The sequence below is a fragment of the Thalia democratica genome, chromosome 1, assembly GCF_965202585.1.
Source record: "Thalia democratica chromosome 1, ktThaDemo2.hap1.1, whole genome shotgun sequence".
NCBI lineage: Eukaryota > Metazoa > Chordata > Thaliacea > Salpida > Salpidae > Thalia > Thalia democratica.
This window is the reverse complement of record NC_139165.1, coordinates 68973149-68990096: the sequence shown is the minus strand read 5'-3', so window position 1 is coordinate 68990096 and position 16948 is coordinate 68973149. Positions and strand designations below refer to the sequence as shown.

Sequence of the window (16948 nt, the reverse complement as noted above, 5' to 3'; positions counted from 1 at the left end):
TTTGTATAAATAATACATTTATAAAAAAGTTTACTGTTGTAATATTGTGCGCTTTCAGGCAGATAAAGCATAAAGATGCTTTAAAAAAAAGTTTTTGAACACTTGTTAGTAATTAACAATTTTAAAACCTCTTTTGCATTTAAAAGTTTCAAAATTTTAACGTAAGTATTTATCTTTTAATTTAGATTGTTTTATGTAGTTTTCGTTTAAATGATTTTTTTTAATATCAAAGTGTAAAACGTTCTCAATTAATCGAACTTGAGCTTGAAAACAGCTTTTTACTTTATGCTATTTTATTTTAGTTTAAGTTTGAATTTTTTAAGAATATTCTATTAAGAAAAAATTATAGTAAATTAAAAATTAGATTTTTAAATTGAGCAATGAAACTACATTTGATTTTTATTATTTATTTTGTACATCATGGTGCGTGTATGAATATTAATTCTTATGAGTATCAATGTGACAGTTATGAAAAAGACGAACAAGCTTTGCAATCTTCATATGGAAGTTTCATTTGTTTTTTATTACCAAAAACTTTGTAAATAAATCTTTGTAGAAAAAAAATTGTTGCAATAGATTATAAAAGTTTAGATTACTCATTTTGTTTTTTGTTTTATTTTCACAAACGTTTTAGAAACTATACTAAATTTTTTTATTAAGTGATAAATAATTTGAAAATTATCTTATAAGTAGACAGTTTAAAATGTATTTTCAAAGTATTATGACATATGTATATGTGATTTTAAAAAATATGAATTTTAACATGGAGCAAACAAAACTTGAGTAAAAGATATGTTAATTAGTAAGTTTTAAACATTAGTCTGCTATTGTACTTGATTAAAAACGAACAAGGTCTTTTACTAAACACAAACATATTCCAACAATTTTCATCAGTGTGTTACAATTGTTACAAAAAAAAATAACTTATATAGCCCTATAATTGCATCAGAAATTAGTTAATCAAGCAAAAAAAAAACAAAAAAAAAGTAATTAAAACTCTAAATAAACATAATTAAACATAATATAAGATCACAAATTAACTAGACAAGGATAATAAATAATCAAATTCTCTCTGCTTACATAACTTTGATTTATTTAATTGATTGTATATGGCTTCTATTTTGATCAGGTCATAAATATTGTTACAACTTCTAAATTTTCTAAATTTCATTTCATTGTATTTTTTTCCAAAAAAAGGTTCTGATTTTGAAAATATTTTCATTGCATTTGAAGTTGCTATACTAATAGTCTTTGGCTGATTGCTAATATGATCAATTACACTTTTTGGAATGTGCTCTTTAATTCTGGTTTCAAGGTGCCTATAGCTTGACCAATATAACTGTTTAAACAACAGCATTCAAACGTGTAAACCACGCAACTTTTATGTTTGTTAGATATAAGGTTTTACCTTTAGGAATCAAAACAGAAATTGATGTAAAAATAACTCTAAGTTTAGCAGCACGATATACTTTTTTCTTTAACTTCTTTATGTTTCTTTCAATCTGAGTCGATTTTTCACCTGCATAAGGCAAAATTAAAAGAACTGGAAACTTCTCAGGACCGTAAGACTTTATGTAATTTAATCTATTGATTTCAGTTTTAAAAACTCTATCAATTAAAGGATTAGGATACCCTTTATTTATTAGCAATTCTTTTATAACATAAAGCTCGATCTCAAAAACGTCTGGAGAACATGTTTTCTTAGCTCTGTGAAATAAGGTTTTAATTAAAATAATTTTTCATTCATTCTCATTTCATTTTTCATTTTCATTTCTTTTTTCATTCATTTAAATAAACCAAAGTTATGTAAGCAGAGAGAATTTGATTATTCGTTATCCTTGTTTAGTCAATCAGTGCTTTTATATTATGTTTATTTTGTTTATTTAAAATTTTAATTACCTTTTTTGCTTTGTGTTTTGCTTGATTAATAAATTTCTGATGAAATTATAGGGCTATACAAGTTTAAAATATTCTTTATTTTGTAACAATTGTAACACACTAATGAAAATTGTTGAAATATATTTATGTTTAGTAAAAGACCTAGTTTGTTTTTAGTTAGTAAATTGTCTATAATTTAGCTTTCCATTTAATGTTTTTTGCGTGTTCAACTTAAGCCTTTCTTCAATTATGAATGTTGATCACAGACTGTAGAGTTTGCTCTGTTTTCATCAGGATTTCTCAAGGTGGATCATATGGTACCCTTGGGGGTCATTTTAGAAAGTAATGGACCATGACTCGCAAAGGGGCGGTAAGGATACCACAAGACCACAGTTTGAAACTTATACTTGATATTCTGGAGACATTGAAATAAAAAAAAGGTTTTAGGCGTAATTAAGGGTATTTTTTACGAGAAAATATATTGCGCACAGTAGGTTTTTGAGAAATGATGTTAGACGGGGCATTACTTTTTAAAGCTTCTTCAAAGGGGGTAGTACAAAAAAAATTCGAAAACCTGGCTTACATCGTTTAAAAAATTTAATCTTTTGAACTATGTTATAGCTTTTATAGTGTGTGCAACTAAATAGGCGGTTGTATATTGCATAGTTTTTGTCTGTTCCACAGTGGTCTGTAACTAAAGTATATTAATTTATCATAAAACTTTTAATTAACTTTTTAAACTATCTACTTACTAGATAATTTTGAAAATGATTTATTACTTGATAAATAAATTTAGTACAACTTCGAAAATGTTTGTAAAAAAAAAGAAAATGAGGATTCTAAATTTATTTATTCTAACTATAAACACTTACAAAACTTTCATATAATAGTACAAATTAAAATCTTATTAAAACAATATCTCAAAAAGTTCATGTACATTTTAAAATTGATACATGCATAGAACTTAAATACTTGTCTAAATTTTGTACTTATCTTCTATTGCGACATTAAACCATATTTTTTTTTTTAATTTACAGAAACGATTAAAACTTAGAAAATTTTAAATACCCTTTCTTGCTCCAACTTTAAAATACTAAACCAAAAGAAAAATTAGAAATGTGTTTATAATGTCTTTAGATTATATAGTTTTATTAAACAAACACATAATAAGTACAAAGCTGGTATAACTATTTTTTTTTCGTCCATCAAATTAGAATATTTTATTTAGTAAACTAGTCAAACATATAAATGTAACAATTGTATATTTTTTTGTTTTTAAATGACCGCCAGGGGGCGTTAGACGATTGTTTATAAAATCATCACACATTAAAACTTTAACAATGTTTGTAATTGCGCTCAGTTCAGCCAGAAGACCGTGCGGAAGGCACACAAAATTCAAGACCTTAAGACACTAATTGAATTTGAAAACTAAATTATGATTTTTATTTTATAAGATCTTTATACTTATTTGTATTGTTGTATTGTTTTGTGCTCAGTTTAGCCGTCGTTGTGCATGAAGCGCGACATATATTAAGACTCTGTATTATTAGTAATATTATTAGTAAGACCTATTTTTGTATTTAAGATTGTGACATTCAGACACTTTAAGAACGTTTTAATTTGTAGAATTTGGTGTTTACTTGTTGTGTTTATACTCGCAGTTTTATTCTATTGATATATTAGCTGCTTTATCATTTCTATTTTCTAGTTTTCACATTTAAAATCACTTTTCAATAAACTCACTTCGTTAAAGAAATTATTTATATTAAGTTTATTACATACTTAACAATTACTAAGTTAAACCTAATGAGTAAGGTAAATTCAGTAAAAGCCTTAAGAGCTAAACGCTCAAAGCGTTTAGCACAAAAAAGGAGACTTCCCCCAATTAAAGGTAGCCCCTAACACAGACCTAGGACTACATAAACACTTAAAAAATACGCTTTACAAGTAAAATGTATTTTTTACAGTGAGATATGAGTTCAGGATGACAACAAACAAAGGAAATTGGGACAACGCACAAGCTCAGTGTGCTGACATGGGTGGCCAGCTGATAAGTAAAAACTTGGGAAGTGAAGGAGCTCAATACCACACGTTTTTAGTTTTTATAATAAATATAAATTTCTTAAATATGTTAACATTTTAATAAACTTTTAAAAACTTAAAATAACTTTTTTAATAAACGTTTATCCGAATATTTTTCATTTTGTACCATACCATTTATTTTGAGCTTATTTATTTTTACTCTTAAAATGTTTTTACATTTCAACACAGTGAAATCCGTTATCTAGTAGACCAACTGAACCAAAAACTTTGGGTGGGTCTCCAGGACCGTGGCATGGAGGGGCAGTTTCGATTGAATGACGGCTCTTGGTACGATCCAAGATATGTCAACCCTGACCTTTACGAGTGGAACAGCGGCGAGCCCAACGACTTTTTTGATGAAGATTGCGTCACAATCGGCGACAATGGGGGCCTTAACGACGAAGACTGCGGCACTTCGTTTTATGGACTTTGCGCAATTAAAGTTTACAACTGCTGAATCAACTAAATAAAAGTACAAACACCCTTCCTTGGATTACTGTTTTTTAACATAAATCAAAGTTCGTAGCTATTTTAGTGTTGAAACTTAGCTCTCTTTATAACAAATTTAAGTTAATAAGAATCCATTAAAACATTTAGTATAATGAATGTATACATTAAATTATTTTGTTTTAGATTTATAAAAATTCGGATTGATTTTTAAAAATGTACGTATATAAGTATATAACTAAATATAACTTAGTTTGTTTTCAACTTCTAGACTAAACTAGCTTTTTTTTAAGTTTAAAGAACAATATAATAAAAAGGACTCTTAAAGTGCATGCAGTAAGTGTCAGTAAGGTGTTAGTGTTAGTGTTAGTTATTATTTAAAAAATTGAATATAATATGTTATAAATTTAAACAAAGTAAGGGAATGGCAAACTAAGTATTTTGGGCCCGTTAAGCATAAACCTCCGCCAGCGACTTATCTTTTAGTTAAAACAACTTATCGAAACAACGTAAATGTTCTTTTAAGTAAGATTGAAAAGTATTTTAAATAAGCTATAACGCAAATTTAATGACTATTTTATTTAATTTAAATTTTAGATGTAAACTTACGAAAATTTGTTTGCCTGCGCAAAAGACTTAGTCTAATAAATCCGAACTTTCAAAAAAGTACTAACAACTTGTGAGCAGTTTTACAAACTTAGCATTGCTTTTACTAATAAAACACAAAATAAACTGAGTATGAAATATATAAAAATTATAATCAAAAAACAAAGTAAAATAAATGCTTACGCATAAAAGACTTTTTTAACTAGTATATTACAAAAATTCGAACTTTTTTAAGCTTTGCACACTTAATCATTGCGCTCTAGGTAATTAAATAGACCATTTTTATCCAAAATTACTAATTTTTTTTTCTTAATTTATCCTACAAAATACACTAGAACTTTTAACGAATTAATGTAAAACAGCTTTTGACAAGTTTATAAGATGAAATGCTTCTAAGAACACTTTGAGAAATATTAACAAAGTATATCTTTTCGCACTATTACGTAGATAAAATTAGATGAATTATAAATTAAAAAGTTTAACAAGAATAATATTCTACTACAGTAGTTACATATACTTTAAAGTTACAAGAGGTTAAGGAGTAAGTTTTAGAGTTTTTTGTATAACAAATAAATAACTGTTGTCACATCTGTATATTGTTTTATAGTCATAATAATGTTTTATGGATATTTTAGGCTAAAACTAAGACTATATGCTATTTTTTATTAGTTTTCTATATGTGCTACATTTTTTGACCTAAGGATTGGTACAAAGGATAAGAATAAACTGCTCTGTCTAAAGTGTGATCAGTGGTGGTTGTGTATTCACATGACTTAAATACTAAAGTTTCATCTTTGATAACATTTTAAGTACCTGGTATCCATGACTCGAAGACAGTAGTTACAGTAGCAATAAAAGCAATAATTACGAAGATGTGTAGGAGTGTCGTCGAACCTTTTTCTGCTGGACCAGAGTGTGCTTTTAGCTTCGGGGTGCTCCTTTCTGAGCATATCATGTTATTGAACCAGTAATACGAAGAAGCGTTGTAGTACAAATCTAAATTTATAGTTTTCTACTACACAGAACGTTATTATGTTGCTGAAGTTTTTGTTCAATAGAAATAAAAGTTTAGAAAATTTTTAACTTAGGTTTAGATGTTTTTCGTTCAAACCTGTACCAAACTGTCAATAAAACTAAAAATTCTGACAAACTGTGTTTACTACTTTTTTTTTACAGCAAAGTTAACGCTGGATAATTGATCATTTCTTAAAGATTGATTTATAAAACAATAATAATTTATAATTTATGCTAACAATAAACATTAGGATTTATTACAAATTAAAATCTAAACGTTATTTTTGCAACAATATTGTTAGCCACTATTTTTTTATCTGTGTATGTTTATCCATTAAACACTTAGTTATCGCTTTCTTGCAGCATCGGTTCTTCTTCATCAGATCTTGATCCCATAAATTTATGGTTTGATGATGTTTCATGTCCAAAAGTCTTTGATAACGAGCCTCCATCTTGCACACTTGTCACAGTGTACACTCCAACATTGAGCAAACTGCATATTTAAATTGAATAACAGTATTTTCAAATGTTAAAATATAGGTAAAATAATAGTTGTAAGTTTTTAGAAGTTCATAACGTAGTTTGTTGGAAAATTATTTAATTGGCAAACCTTCTGCAGCAGAAAACAAAAAATAGAACAATGTGTGCAACGTAAGTCTTTTCATATGAAATAATCTTGCCCACATATAAGTAAGAAACCAGAAGAAACGGAACTAAACAAAAATGTTTATAGTTTTAGTAAAGATTATTATACAGTTTAAACTATTAAAATTTGTTCGTTAACTTGTTTTAGTTTTAAATATTTTACTAAAGTAGAATGGTAACGATGAATCTAATTGGAAATATCTAGTTGCTGAAGTTAAAATGTAAAAAAGCCGCAAAATACGTCTAAATGTTAAGAAGAAACTAAGAACCATAATTTTAAAAGTGTTTTTCCAATAAGTTGTAATAAAATAAAGTTTTTAACAACGTTAACAATTTAAAAGAAGTTTTTTCTTATATATCTAGAAACAACTTGTATATCAAAAGTTTAAAAACAAAAAGTAATATAATTTATTAAAAGTATTAACACTATGAATTAGTTTATGACTTGTTATAAAAGTTAAATCTTAAAACTAAGCAAACATGCCACGGTATAATTTAATAGTTTAGTTAGAATACGAAAATTTTTTTATCACTATTTTTTTTAATTAAGTTATAAAACTAATAAATATAACGTTACTAACATACTAAAAGTACGAATCCAATTCCCATAAAAGATGTTGCTTTTGTTAGAGATACTTCTTCATCTATATACTCAACATCTCCTATGTTCGCATCAGTATTCTTCTTTGTTAGAATCCATGTTATTATTGTTATGAAAATCTATAAAGGATAAAGACTTTTTTTTTGAAAATTATTATTCTGAAGTTTATCCGAAAAACTACCATTTCATAATTGCCTTACTATGAAATAAATCTATTAGTGGTAGAGTTTAATTTTAACTTGTGTTTTTGAATAAAGAATTATGTTCATTAACAGTAACAATTAATAACTTTAAATATACTTACATTTAACACTATAAAACAACTAAAGCTAAACTTAATACTGTATAGGTATATTAGTTAGTTTTTTGATTAAAAAAATTAAAAGTCTAGAAATTTTTTATTACAATAAGAGTTAATACTGTAAAAACATAGTCATGCTCTATCCTTTAAAAAGTTAAGGTGTTTTTCTTAAACAGATTAATATAATTAAAGTTTAAACACTAATGAGAACTTTTTTAATTGAACAAAAATGTGACTCGTTGGCATAGAGTTCTTAATTACGAAATTGAAAACTATAACAGATGAACATCAAAACTGTCTAGCAAACATACAAAACAAAAATTCAAAGCTTTGTAAGGACCACTTTAACGAATAAAATAAAATTACCTCAGTTATAAATATGCAGCAATTTTAAACTTATAACATGCTATTTTTTCTAAAAATATTGACAACATTGTTTATCAAACTGTCAAGTATTTTTATTAAACAGTAAAACGATGTATTTAAAAGAAAAATTGTTGCTATGTTAAAGTAAAGCTATATTTCTTTGGACGAAAACTATTTACATAGAAGACTTGTAATTCTTACTAGCTAAGTGATGTTGAAATAAAACAAAAGTTAAAAAAACATTAAACATTAAAACTTAATGAAAGATCATTAAATTAAAACTTAAAAGTAACAAGTAATTAGCTTTTTTTTGAGTTTAGTAGTTACTAAACATTAGAAAACATGAAAAATAATTGACTTAGAAATCTACCGAAACTATGAAAATAAGACTTTAACTTTTTGAAAATGATGTTGTAACATTGGTATTTTTAAAGATTTCTATAGTATCTATGCAATTAGTAATGAAAAAATAACACGTGTCACTACCTTATTAAATGTTATTATAGTAACACAAAAACAAAACTATACTAATGATTATTAAATTATTCAATGAATATCTGGTACGTAATGATACAGTTTATAAACAAACTCACAATGGCTAGCATCGGTAGAACAATCGACAGGAGAAGACAAACAGACACACTAAAGTGGAAAGTTGATTTTCCGAGTGCCTCGAACCAAAATACAAATATGTTATGCTGGTAATCGAACGCAAAGTGCTTTGGAAACCAAACTGAAATTGAAATATACATAAATAAATGTTTATTATCAAACTTAATTCATCCTTTGTTCGCTTTACTAAACATCTTTTAAAGGTGTCATGTAAATAGACAGTTGAGGGTTTTTGTCTATAATCACTGCTTAAACCATGGCTTAAACAAAGAGATTAAGTAAAAGTTTACCTAAACTTTATTTAAAAACTTAATCAAAAATACTTTAAAATATAAATTACAATAAACAATTTAAAAAAAAAACAACAAACGGGGAAATGTTGACACGACGAGGGCGAGGATGACGCAGATCGAAATATTGAACCTCATTCTGTTCACCGTCATGTTTTCTACGTAATGTCTGTTTCTCAACGAGCTGTACCTCCACAAAGCCAAGTATGACGTCAGGTACAACGATGCAACGAACAGAAACAAAAAAATTGCACCGAGAGCGTTGGAGCTGACGGAATGAGGCTGACTCAGTTGGCTGAGATCCTCAGACTTGAAATGGTTGTCGATGGTCCAAAACACGTTCGGCACAATTACAGCGAACACATATACACCTGAAAAATTCATTAAGCATAAAATTTAGGAAAGCGATTTGTAGTAGTAAATTTAATGGTAATTTGAACATTTAAATTTTAGTTCGAAAGATAATTCATTTTAAACAACACAATACACAAATGTTTTCGTTTACATAAAAGTACATTGAATTTTCAAAGTACTTTTCTAATTTTAGTTTAACTAAACTTAATAGATGTTTTAATTAATTTTATCGACTAAAGGTTGAGCCGATTATATAAATGACAAAATTTATAATGAAAAAGCTTTAAAATAATCAAAAATTGTTTTTTTTAATTGCTCAGATTGTTTTTGGATAGGTAAGTATATATACTTTTTTTTCAAATTTTAATACAAATATTTGTAAACTAACACTTTAACATACAGAATTTAAAAAAAGATTATTGGAATAGTTAGCAATCAGTAAAAAAGTACAAAATACAGGTATAAACTTTTTCTAACCACTCATAAAATCAAGAATAGCAAGCCAGCTTTTTAAAACATTAAATTTTAGTTTGTCTGCACTTGAATCAATGAAAAGAGTCCACAAGGCAAGTGAATTAAGAACTATAACAACTGATGCCAGAATCACAAACAAGGCCATTAAAACTTGAAGTCCAACTAATCTGTAGAAGAAATTATAAAACATTACTAAAATCTCAAACAATAATTTTTTTATAAATACAACTGACAGACTTTATCAGAAAAGAATAATATAAATGACTTTTGTTGTTTCTCAAAGCAAAAATATGTATTTCTAATTAAACACTATTGTATAATCTCTAAAGAAACAAAGTTTAGGTATAATTTGTTTTTTCTGCTTTGTTTTTTTAATTTGACATTTATATCAATACAACAATACCTTTGAATTAATTTGTTTATAACACTTGTAATACATGGATTAAAACAAGGAAAACTTGAAAATAACAAGAACTTTTAAAAATTCGAAAAAAAAAATCTAAAATAACAAAAATGTTTTTACTAGCATAAGATGAAAAGTATAACAAATTCATTAAAAGAGGAAAATTATTTAGAAGTTTTTAAAATGCGTATAATATTTGATATATTAACCCTATATCTCCTACGTTTACTTTCCCAGACGCTTTTTTCTTTTGATGTTTTTCATTTACTCTAGAAAATAATTCACATTTTTAAAAACATAACATTAAATTATAATAAAACTCTACTAACTGTAGCTAGAAGTAACTACTTTAAAAAGTAAAACTTAAAATCAAAAAATTAGTTATATATTTATGTTGCAGAACTATTCGTACTGAAAATAGTTTCGAAAGAGTTTTTATCTTAAACTTTTTATTTTGTATTGTCAACTAAATCTGTAAATATTCTTAACAAAAATTGTAAGTAGAACAAATTATAATACATTTCTTAGTTTAATTTAAACAAAAACATTTAAACATTTAACAAAAATCGTGTTTAAAACAAAGTTATACTGACGCTAAGCTTGTATCAATTTAAAAAGTACTTTTTATGAGAAGACTTTTTTGTTTTCGATTTAATCTTTGGGGTTTTACTCTTCTTTTTGGTTTTCAGTTTCTTTGATTTTTTAGAGCCAGTCACCTTGATAGAAACTGTTTTTATCACAACTTTTCCTTTTTGTTGTTTTTTCACAGACGGTTTTGTAGAGGGCTTTTTATGGTTTGAACTTTTTTTAGCGACTGGTGTTTTTGAACTTTTTTTTGTTGATTGATGTTTAGATTGAGTCTTTTTAGAGCTTGCTTTCTTCGTATTTTTAGCTACTGAAATACTTCTTCCGTGGCTCATACTCCTTCCTTGTGCAGTTTCTTTTTTAGATTTAAAAGCCTTCATGTGCGCTTTCTTAACTAGTTTTTCCTTAATTTGTTCAACTTTTTCAGCTTTTCCCATTTTAGGCTCAGGCTCCGGCTGTTCTTCTTTTCTGTAAAAATATTAAAACAAATATTTTTATACTGCTGGTATTTTTTCAATTAAAGCAATTGTTATAATTAAAAGAATTAAAAATATTTAAGAACACTATTTGCACAGTTGTAATGTTGAAAACATGAAAAACAGTTTGATAAATTCTGTAAACAACATGTATCATACCCATACAACTCCGATTCAATTTCATGCAGAGTTTTCTTGTCTCTCAGTTTTCTGTTTAGTTAACTTAGATCTAACTTTTAATTAATTTTAAGTTTAAAAACTTACTTTTTATGGTGATTAAAACCAGTTGTTTTTAAATATGTTCAGGTACCTAAAACAAAGCTGGATAACGTTTGCTTCTAAGAATATTGACTTCAACAGATGTAAAACGTTTAAATATTAAAGAAAAAGATTAAATAAAGTATAATTAATAAAACTCAAATTTTACTTTTAAAAGTTTAATTATATATTACAATTGTTTTTGATACTTCTGCATTAAGTTTTGTGAAAATAATCTGTTAAATTCTACCAACCAATAATGACTAAGTCAAATGAAATCTTTATAAACAACAGTATGGTAAGTTAGTAAGACTACTGAATTTCTTTAGAAAAATTGTAATGAAGTCCTAAAAGTATTGTATATTAAAATCGATTTTAAAATAAAATTTTTGGAACTTTTAAGTTAAACTCGTCATTTATTAAAAAGTTGTGAAAATTGTAAACAAATGTAACTTTATAATATACAGCTGTGAAACTTTAAAGTATTTTTATAAACAAAGTAGAACTATTAAGCATGTTACTTTCATATAACTTTCATGTTACTACTACTCAATCTGTAAACAAAACTTCTCAGGAAAAAAGTAACTAATCAACATACTTGTCATAGTTTGTTGCATCCCATTCATTAAAATCATTGTTGTAGTTTTCTTTATCCAAACCATAATCGCTGAAAAGTTCATTCTTTAATTGTAATATTACTGTTTTATACATTTTGTTAGCTTAACTTACAACTTTTAAAACCAGAAACTAAAAATTGTTTCGGAATTTTTTTCTTTTAGATTGTAATGAATAATGTTTTAACGAACTAATTAAAAAACAAGAGTTAAAACATCTAGATTAGATTTAAGGAAGCTTAATTTAAAACTAATTTTGAAGAAAAATTTGTATTATGTTGCTAGTATTCCCTTTAATTTGTTTGTTGTACACGATAAAGAAATTAAAACTTAAAAAGGCCTAAATGTGTCAAAGGGCCTGAATGTGTAAATGATATTTCGGTCATCGGACTAGACACCACTTATTTAGTTAAACATTTTGAACTATATAAAAACTAATTTTAAAAAAGCAAAAAAATAAATACGCATAAAATTTAAAAGAAAACATATTATATTATTAACCTAGATTAACTTAAAATAATAAAATATATATTATTTGCATGGTATAAAATTTTTTTGCAAAGTGTAATAAATTTAGGCATGTTAATTGATTATAGCTTAAAAAATTCGTAAAATATAAAATTAAAGTCTTATTTTCTGAATTCTTTAAAACTTATTTTCAGCTTTTAAATTTATACAACTGTTAATATATATATATACCTACACATAGACATTATACTGTAATGAGATAAACTTTGTGAATAGACACAAAAGAAAAAAAACACACTTAAACTATATACTGAACTAATTTATCTAAAAGTAGGTATTATATATAAATCTAAGCTAAGTTAATAACAATCTTATTCTTTAATAGTAAAATCTGTTTAGGATTTATTGTTTAATTTTTATGAATACAATCTATAACCTTTAATTGAAGTAAGAATTATGCATTTAAAACTCAAATGGAAAATCTTAAATTCTACAGAAAAATTAATGATCAGATTTTAGTTTTTTAAGCTGAAATATGATCTTTAGTTTCAAAACTTGACTTAAAAAAGTTAATTTATATGCAACTACAACTTTAAAATTTAGGCTATAATCTAAACTAAAGAAATCTACAAATTCAAAGTTGAGTTATAAAAATCTTAAACTAAAAAATGTAGTTTTTTATACAAAACGTAGGTAACTAAATTCGTCTTAATTCGTTAATAGTAAAAAAAAACTTGAACCGAAATTTACATAAAACTTTAAGTATAAAGCGTGAAAAAGAAAAAGTTATTCTTGAATGCAGCTGTAAATGGTTAATTCAGTATTTACTCTGAATAAAAGAAGGCTAATCGATGGCTTAGTTGTAGTACGTTTGAATTGTCTACTCAAGAAAAGACAACTGATGTTCAAAGGAAGAATTTTTTAAACAATATCAAGTAAACTTAAGTGATTAAAAATACTTTTATTTAGTAAATGTTTTTTTAAATTTCTTTATACATTTTAACATATATAACTACGGTAAGAATTCAGTTATAGTTAGGGTTCTGTATTTCAATGCTATTTTTAATATAGATAGTTATCATATTAAAATCTTTAAACTACTGCAACTGAATGCTATACTTAAAAAAAAATGTTTTTTTTTACTATCTGTAACAAACTATATATTTATACTTTATCAAGATATAGTATTAATATTTAAATTTTTATCAAAACAAGTGCTTATAGTTTTTAGAATAACTTTATTTTAAAAAGTTAAAACTTAAAGCCTTAAACTTATTTCATAAATTCGTTATAGTTTAATAAACATAAAACTTAAAATTGATTAATTTGAAACTAAAAAATAAAAATAAAGCAAAAGTAAAACTTTTATCATTGTATTGATTTATTTATAAAAAAGTCGTATATCATATTAACTTTTTAGCTAGCTGTTTTCAACCTGACCTTATTAAGTATTTAAATTTGTTTTTATAACATATTACTCTTTAGTTAAATACAAAAAAAAAAAAAAATATATAACGTCTGAAAGAAAAACTAACCCAAAGTCTGGAAACTTATAACCTCCAGTACAAACTGCTAGTAGAAGTATAACAGATAGAAAACAACAATGTTGTCTCTTCATTGTTATAACTTATTATTTAGTTATAAAGCTACATAAATAAGTAACAGCTTAATATTTTAGTTTAGAAAATATTTACAAACAACTACAGTTCTGAATTATAAGTTTAAATAAATTAATAATGTTTTTTTTTATGAGTATAGTAGCTAAAACAAAGATTTAAGTACTTTTAATGAACAAAGTAAAATATTTTAATTAAAATTCATGCGTTGATTTTAAAGATTATTAAATGTAGGCGTTTGTTTACTTTTAGGTCTTATATCAAAGTCTGTTGATATTTCTAGCTCAAAAAAAGATTTTTAATAAACAAAAAACTTACTTTATAGTTGTTAAAAGTATATAAACTCCTAAGTTCTATTTCGAATTAATAATAAAACAAAATAGCTTTAAAAATTTTAATATTTATTTTACAAAAAGTTTTTTCCTGTGTATAAATTTTTATCCAAAATATATTGTTACAGATACCAACTTTGTTCATTTATATATTTTTTACTATAAATGGTTGTATTTCGTGTTTTAATAAAGTAGTTTTTTCAAGCAAGTAACTTAAAATTAGTGATGTACCGGACCCACAATTTCGGGTCCGGCCGGACCCGGATCCGGACTTTTTTTTCAAATTAGAATCCGGCCGGAACCGGATCCGGACTTTTTTTTCAAACTAGAATCCGGCCGGAACCGGATCCGGACTTTTTTTTCAAATTAGAATCCGGCCGGAACCGGACCCGGACTTTTTTTTCAAATTAGAATCCGGCCGGATCCGGATATCAGACAAAAATGGCAATATCCGGCCGGACCCGGACCCGGATAGTGAGTCCGGGTACATCACTTGACTATAAACTAGCCTGAGTCAGAATGAGGTTTTTAAAAACTGAAAAAAAAAGAACTTTAATCTAATAATAAGTAGAACAGCTAGCCACAAGGTTTACAAATTTAGGTGTTATTTACAATTAAAAATCTGAAATCAAGTTCTCGAACAAAATACACTAGAAAATTACAAAATATTGAAAACTGGATCAGCTCAAGCTCATTCAAAATCTAAAAGAAAACTAGCCTGAGTTTTATAAAAGACTAAACTAGCCTTAGGCAGTCCAAGATTTTCTAAAATTCCCAAAAATTTTCAAACTAGCAGTGTTGCCACTGTTTAAGTCAACAAAACTAGCTAGAGTGAGTATAAACCAGCCTGAGTCAGAATGAGGTTTTTAAAAACTGAAAAAAATACTTTAACCTAATAATCAGTAGAACAGCTAGCAAAGGTTGACAATTTGGTAGTAAAGTTGTGGACTGATTGTGGTACACTTAACTTATTAGTACTACCCATCATAACTAAATCCTACCTTATTTATTTAATATCTAAAAAATTCTAAATTCTAACTGAGACTATTTTCTATAATCAGACACGACAGTTTTGAGTGATGAATCTTTTATATAAAACACAACAAGAAATACTAGCATATACAAAACTATTAATTAATTTGGTAACACTTTAAAAACTGGAAGCTATTTAAATCTATATCAAAAGACTTAAAACAATAAACTAAAAATTAAATAAAACTTTTAGTAAACAAGAAACTGTAAAATTTTTAATTAACTATTAAACTATAAACCTGGCTTAAATATTTATACAATTAAACACCAGTTGAAATATTCACTTTTAAAACAAAACACTACTTACAATAAGCATTCACAAAAAAGTTCAAGATATTTTGTTGCTTCAAGCTGCAAACCAAACTAACTAACTGCTTACATATAATCTGCCTGTCAAGTTCTGATGTTTTGTTGCATCAGTATATAGTTTGAAACATTTCGTCATATGATTCTCATTAGCTCGTACATTCAACCGTATTTACTCTAAATATTCTCTGAGCTCAAATTTAAACAACAAATAATGCAAGTATTCATTCCAAAGTTTTCAATTTCACAACATATATAAAGAGTTGCATTTCTGAAATGTTTATTTCATAGTTTAAATGTATACAAATGTAAATTAGTCACGTGTACAAAATGAGCCAATCACGGTAGGTGTTTAATTTTAACTGACAAAAATGACTCTTATTAATTTACACAGGGTTTGTTTTTGAAAAAATACTTTTCAGTATGCTCTTTTATACTAACAAGATCCGGGTCCGGCCGGATCTCTGTTAGGATCCGGCCGGACCCGGATCCGGACTTTTTTTTCCAATTAGAATCCGGCCGGAACCGGATCCGGACTTTTTTTTCAAATTAGAGTCCGGCCGGAACCGGATCCGGACTTTTTTTTCAAATTAGAATCCGGCCGGATCCGGATATCAGACAAAAGTGGCAATATCCGGCCGGACCCGGATAGTGAGTCCGGTACATCACTACTTAAAATGAATACCTATTCCTAATTAAAATACTATTTAATTAAAAAACCAACCACATTTTAAAACACTTTAGACAATTTCTATTACAAATAGTATATACCAAAAATAATATCTAAAAAAACCCCAATAGTTGAAACGAATGTTCAAAATTTATTAATTGCTAACAATGATTGCTAATAAAACTTCAAACGGAACAAGTTCGTTGGAACGCACAACGAAAATTTGCAGCATATGTTATTAGTTTAACATAGAGAAACCACGTTATCTTGAAAAAAAAAAGATTTTTACAAACTGCTGTTTAAATTAAAACATCTATGAAAATTATCAAATTTACCTAAATACATTTTGTTGTCTTAAAAAACGTTTAATGCATGTAGTTGTACTAGTAACTGTTTTAGTTAAAACTAAATCTGTAGTATACAAATGCTCAGGCTAACATAAAAATTTATAAACTTCGACAACCAATAATTACCATAAATCAAAATGATTTTGCTTTAAATATAGAAAAATATTATTG

General features: G+C 26.3%; 1 protein-coding gene across 1 annotated transcript; it reads right to left on the bottom strand.

Moving 5' to 3' along the window:
• Window positions 1-6354: 6354 nt before the first annotated feature.
• LOC145844129 (uncharacterized) lies at window positions 6355-14135 on the bottom strand. Its single transcript, XM_082951493.1, has 11 exons — window positions 14010-14135; window positions 11991-12059; window positions 11294-11344; window positions 10695-11126; window positions 10283-10342; window positions 9674-9837; window positions 8923-9213; window positions 8534-8673; window positions 7254-7392; window positions 6638-6740; window positions 6355-6520 (listed from the first exon to the last, which is right to left on the bottom strand). The coding sequence occupies exons 1-11, from the start codon at window positions 14090-14092 to the stop codon at window positions 6370-6372; spliced, it is 1683 nt and encodes a 560-aa protein (XP_082807619.1). The 5' UTR covers window positions 14093-14135; the 3' UTR covers window positions 6355-6369.
• Window positions 14136-16948: the final 2813 nt, after the last annotated feature.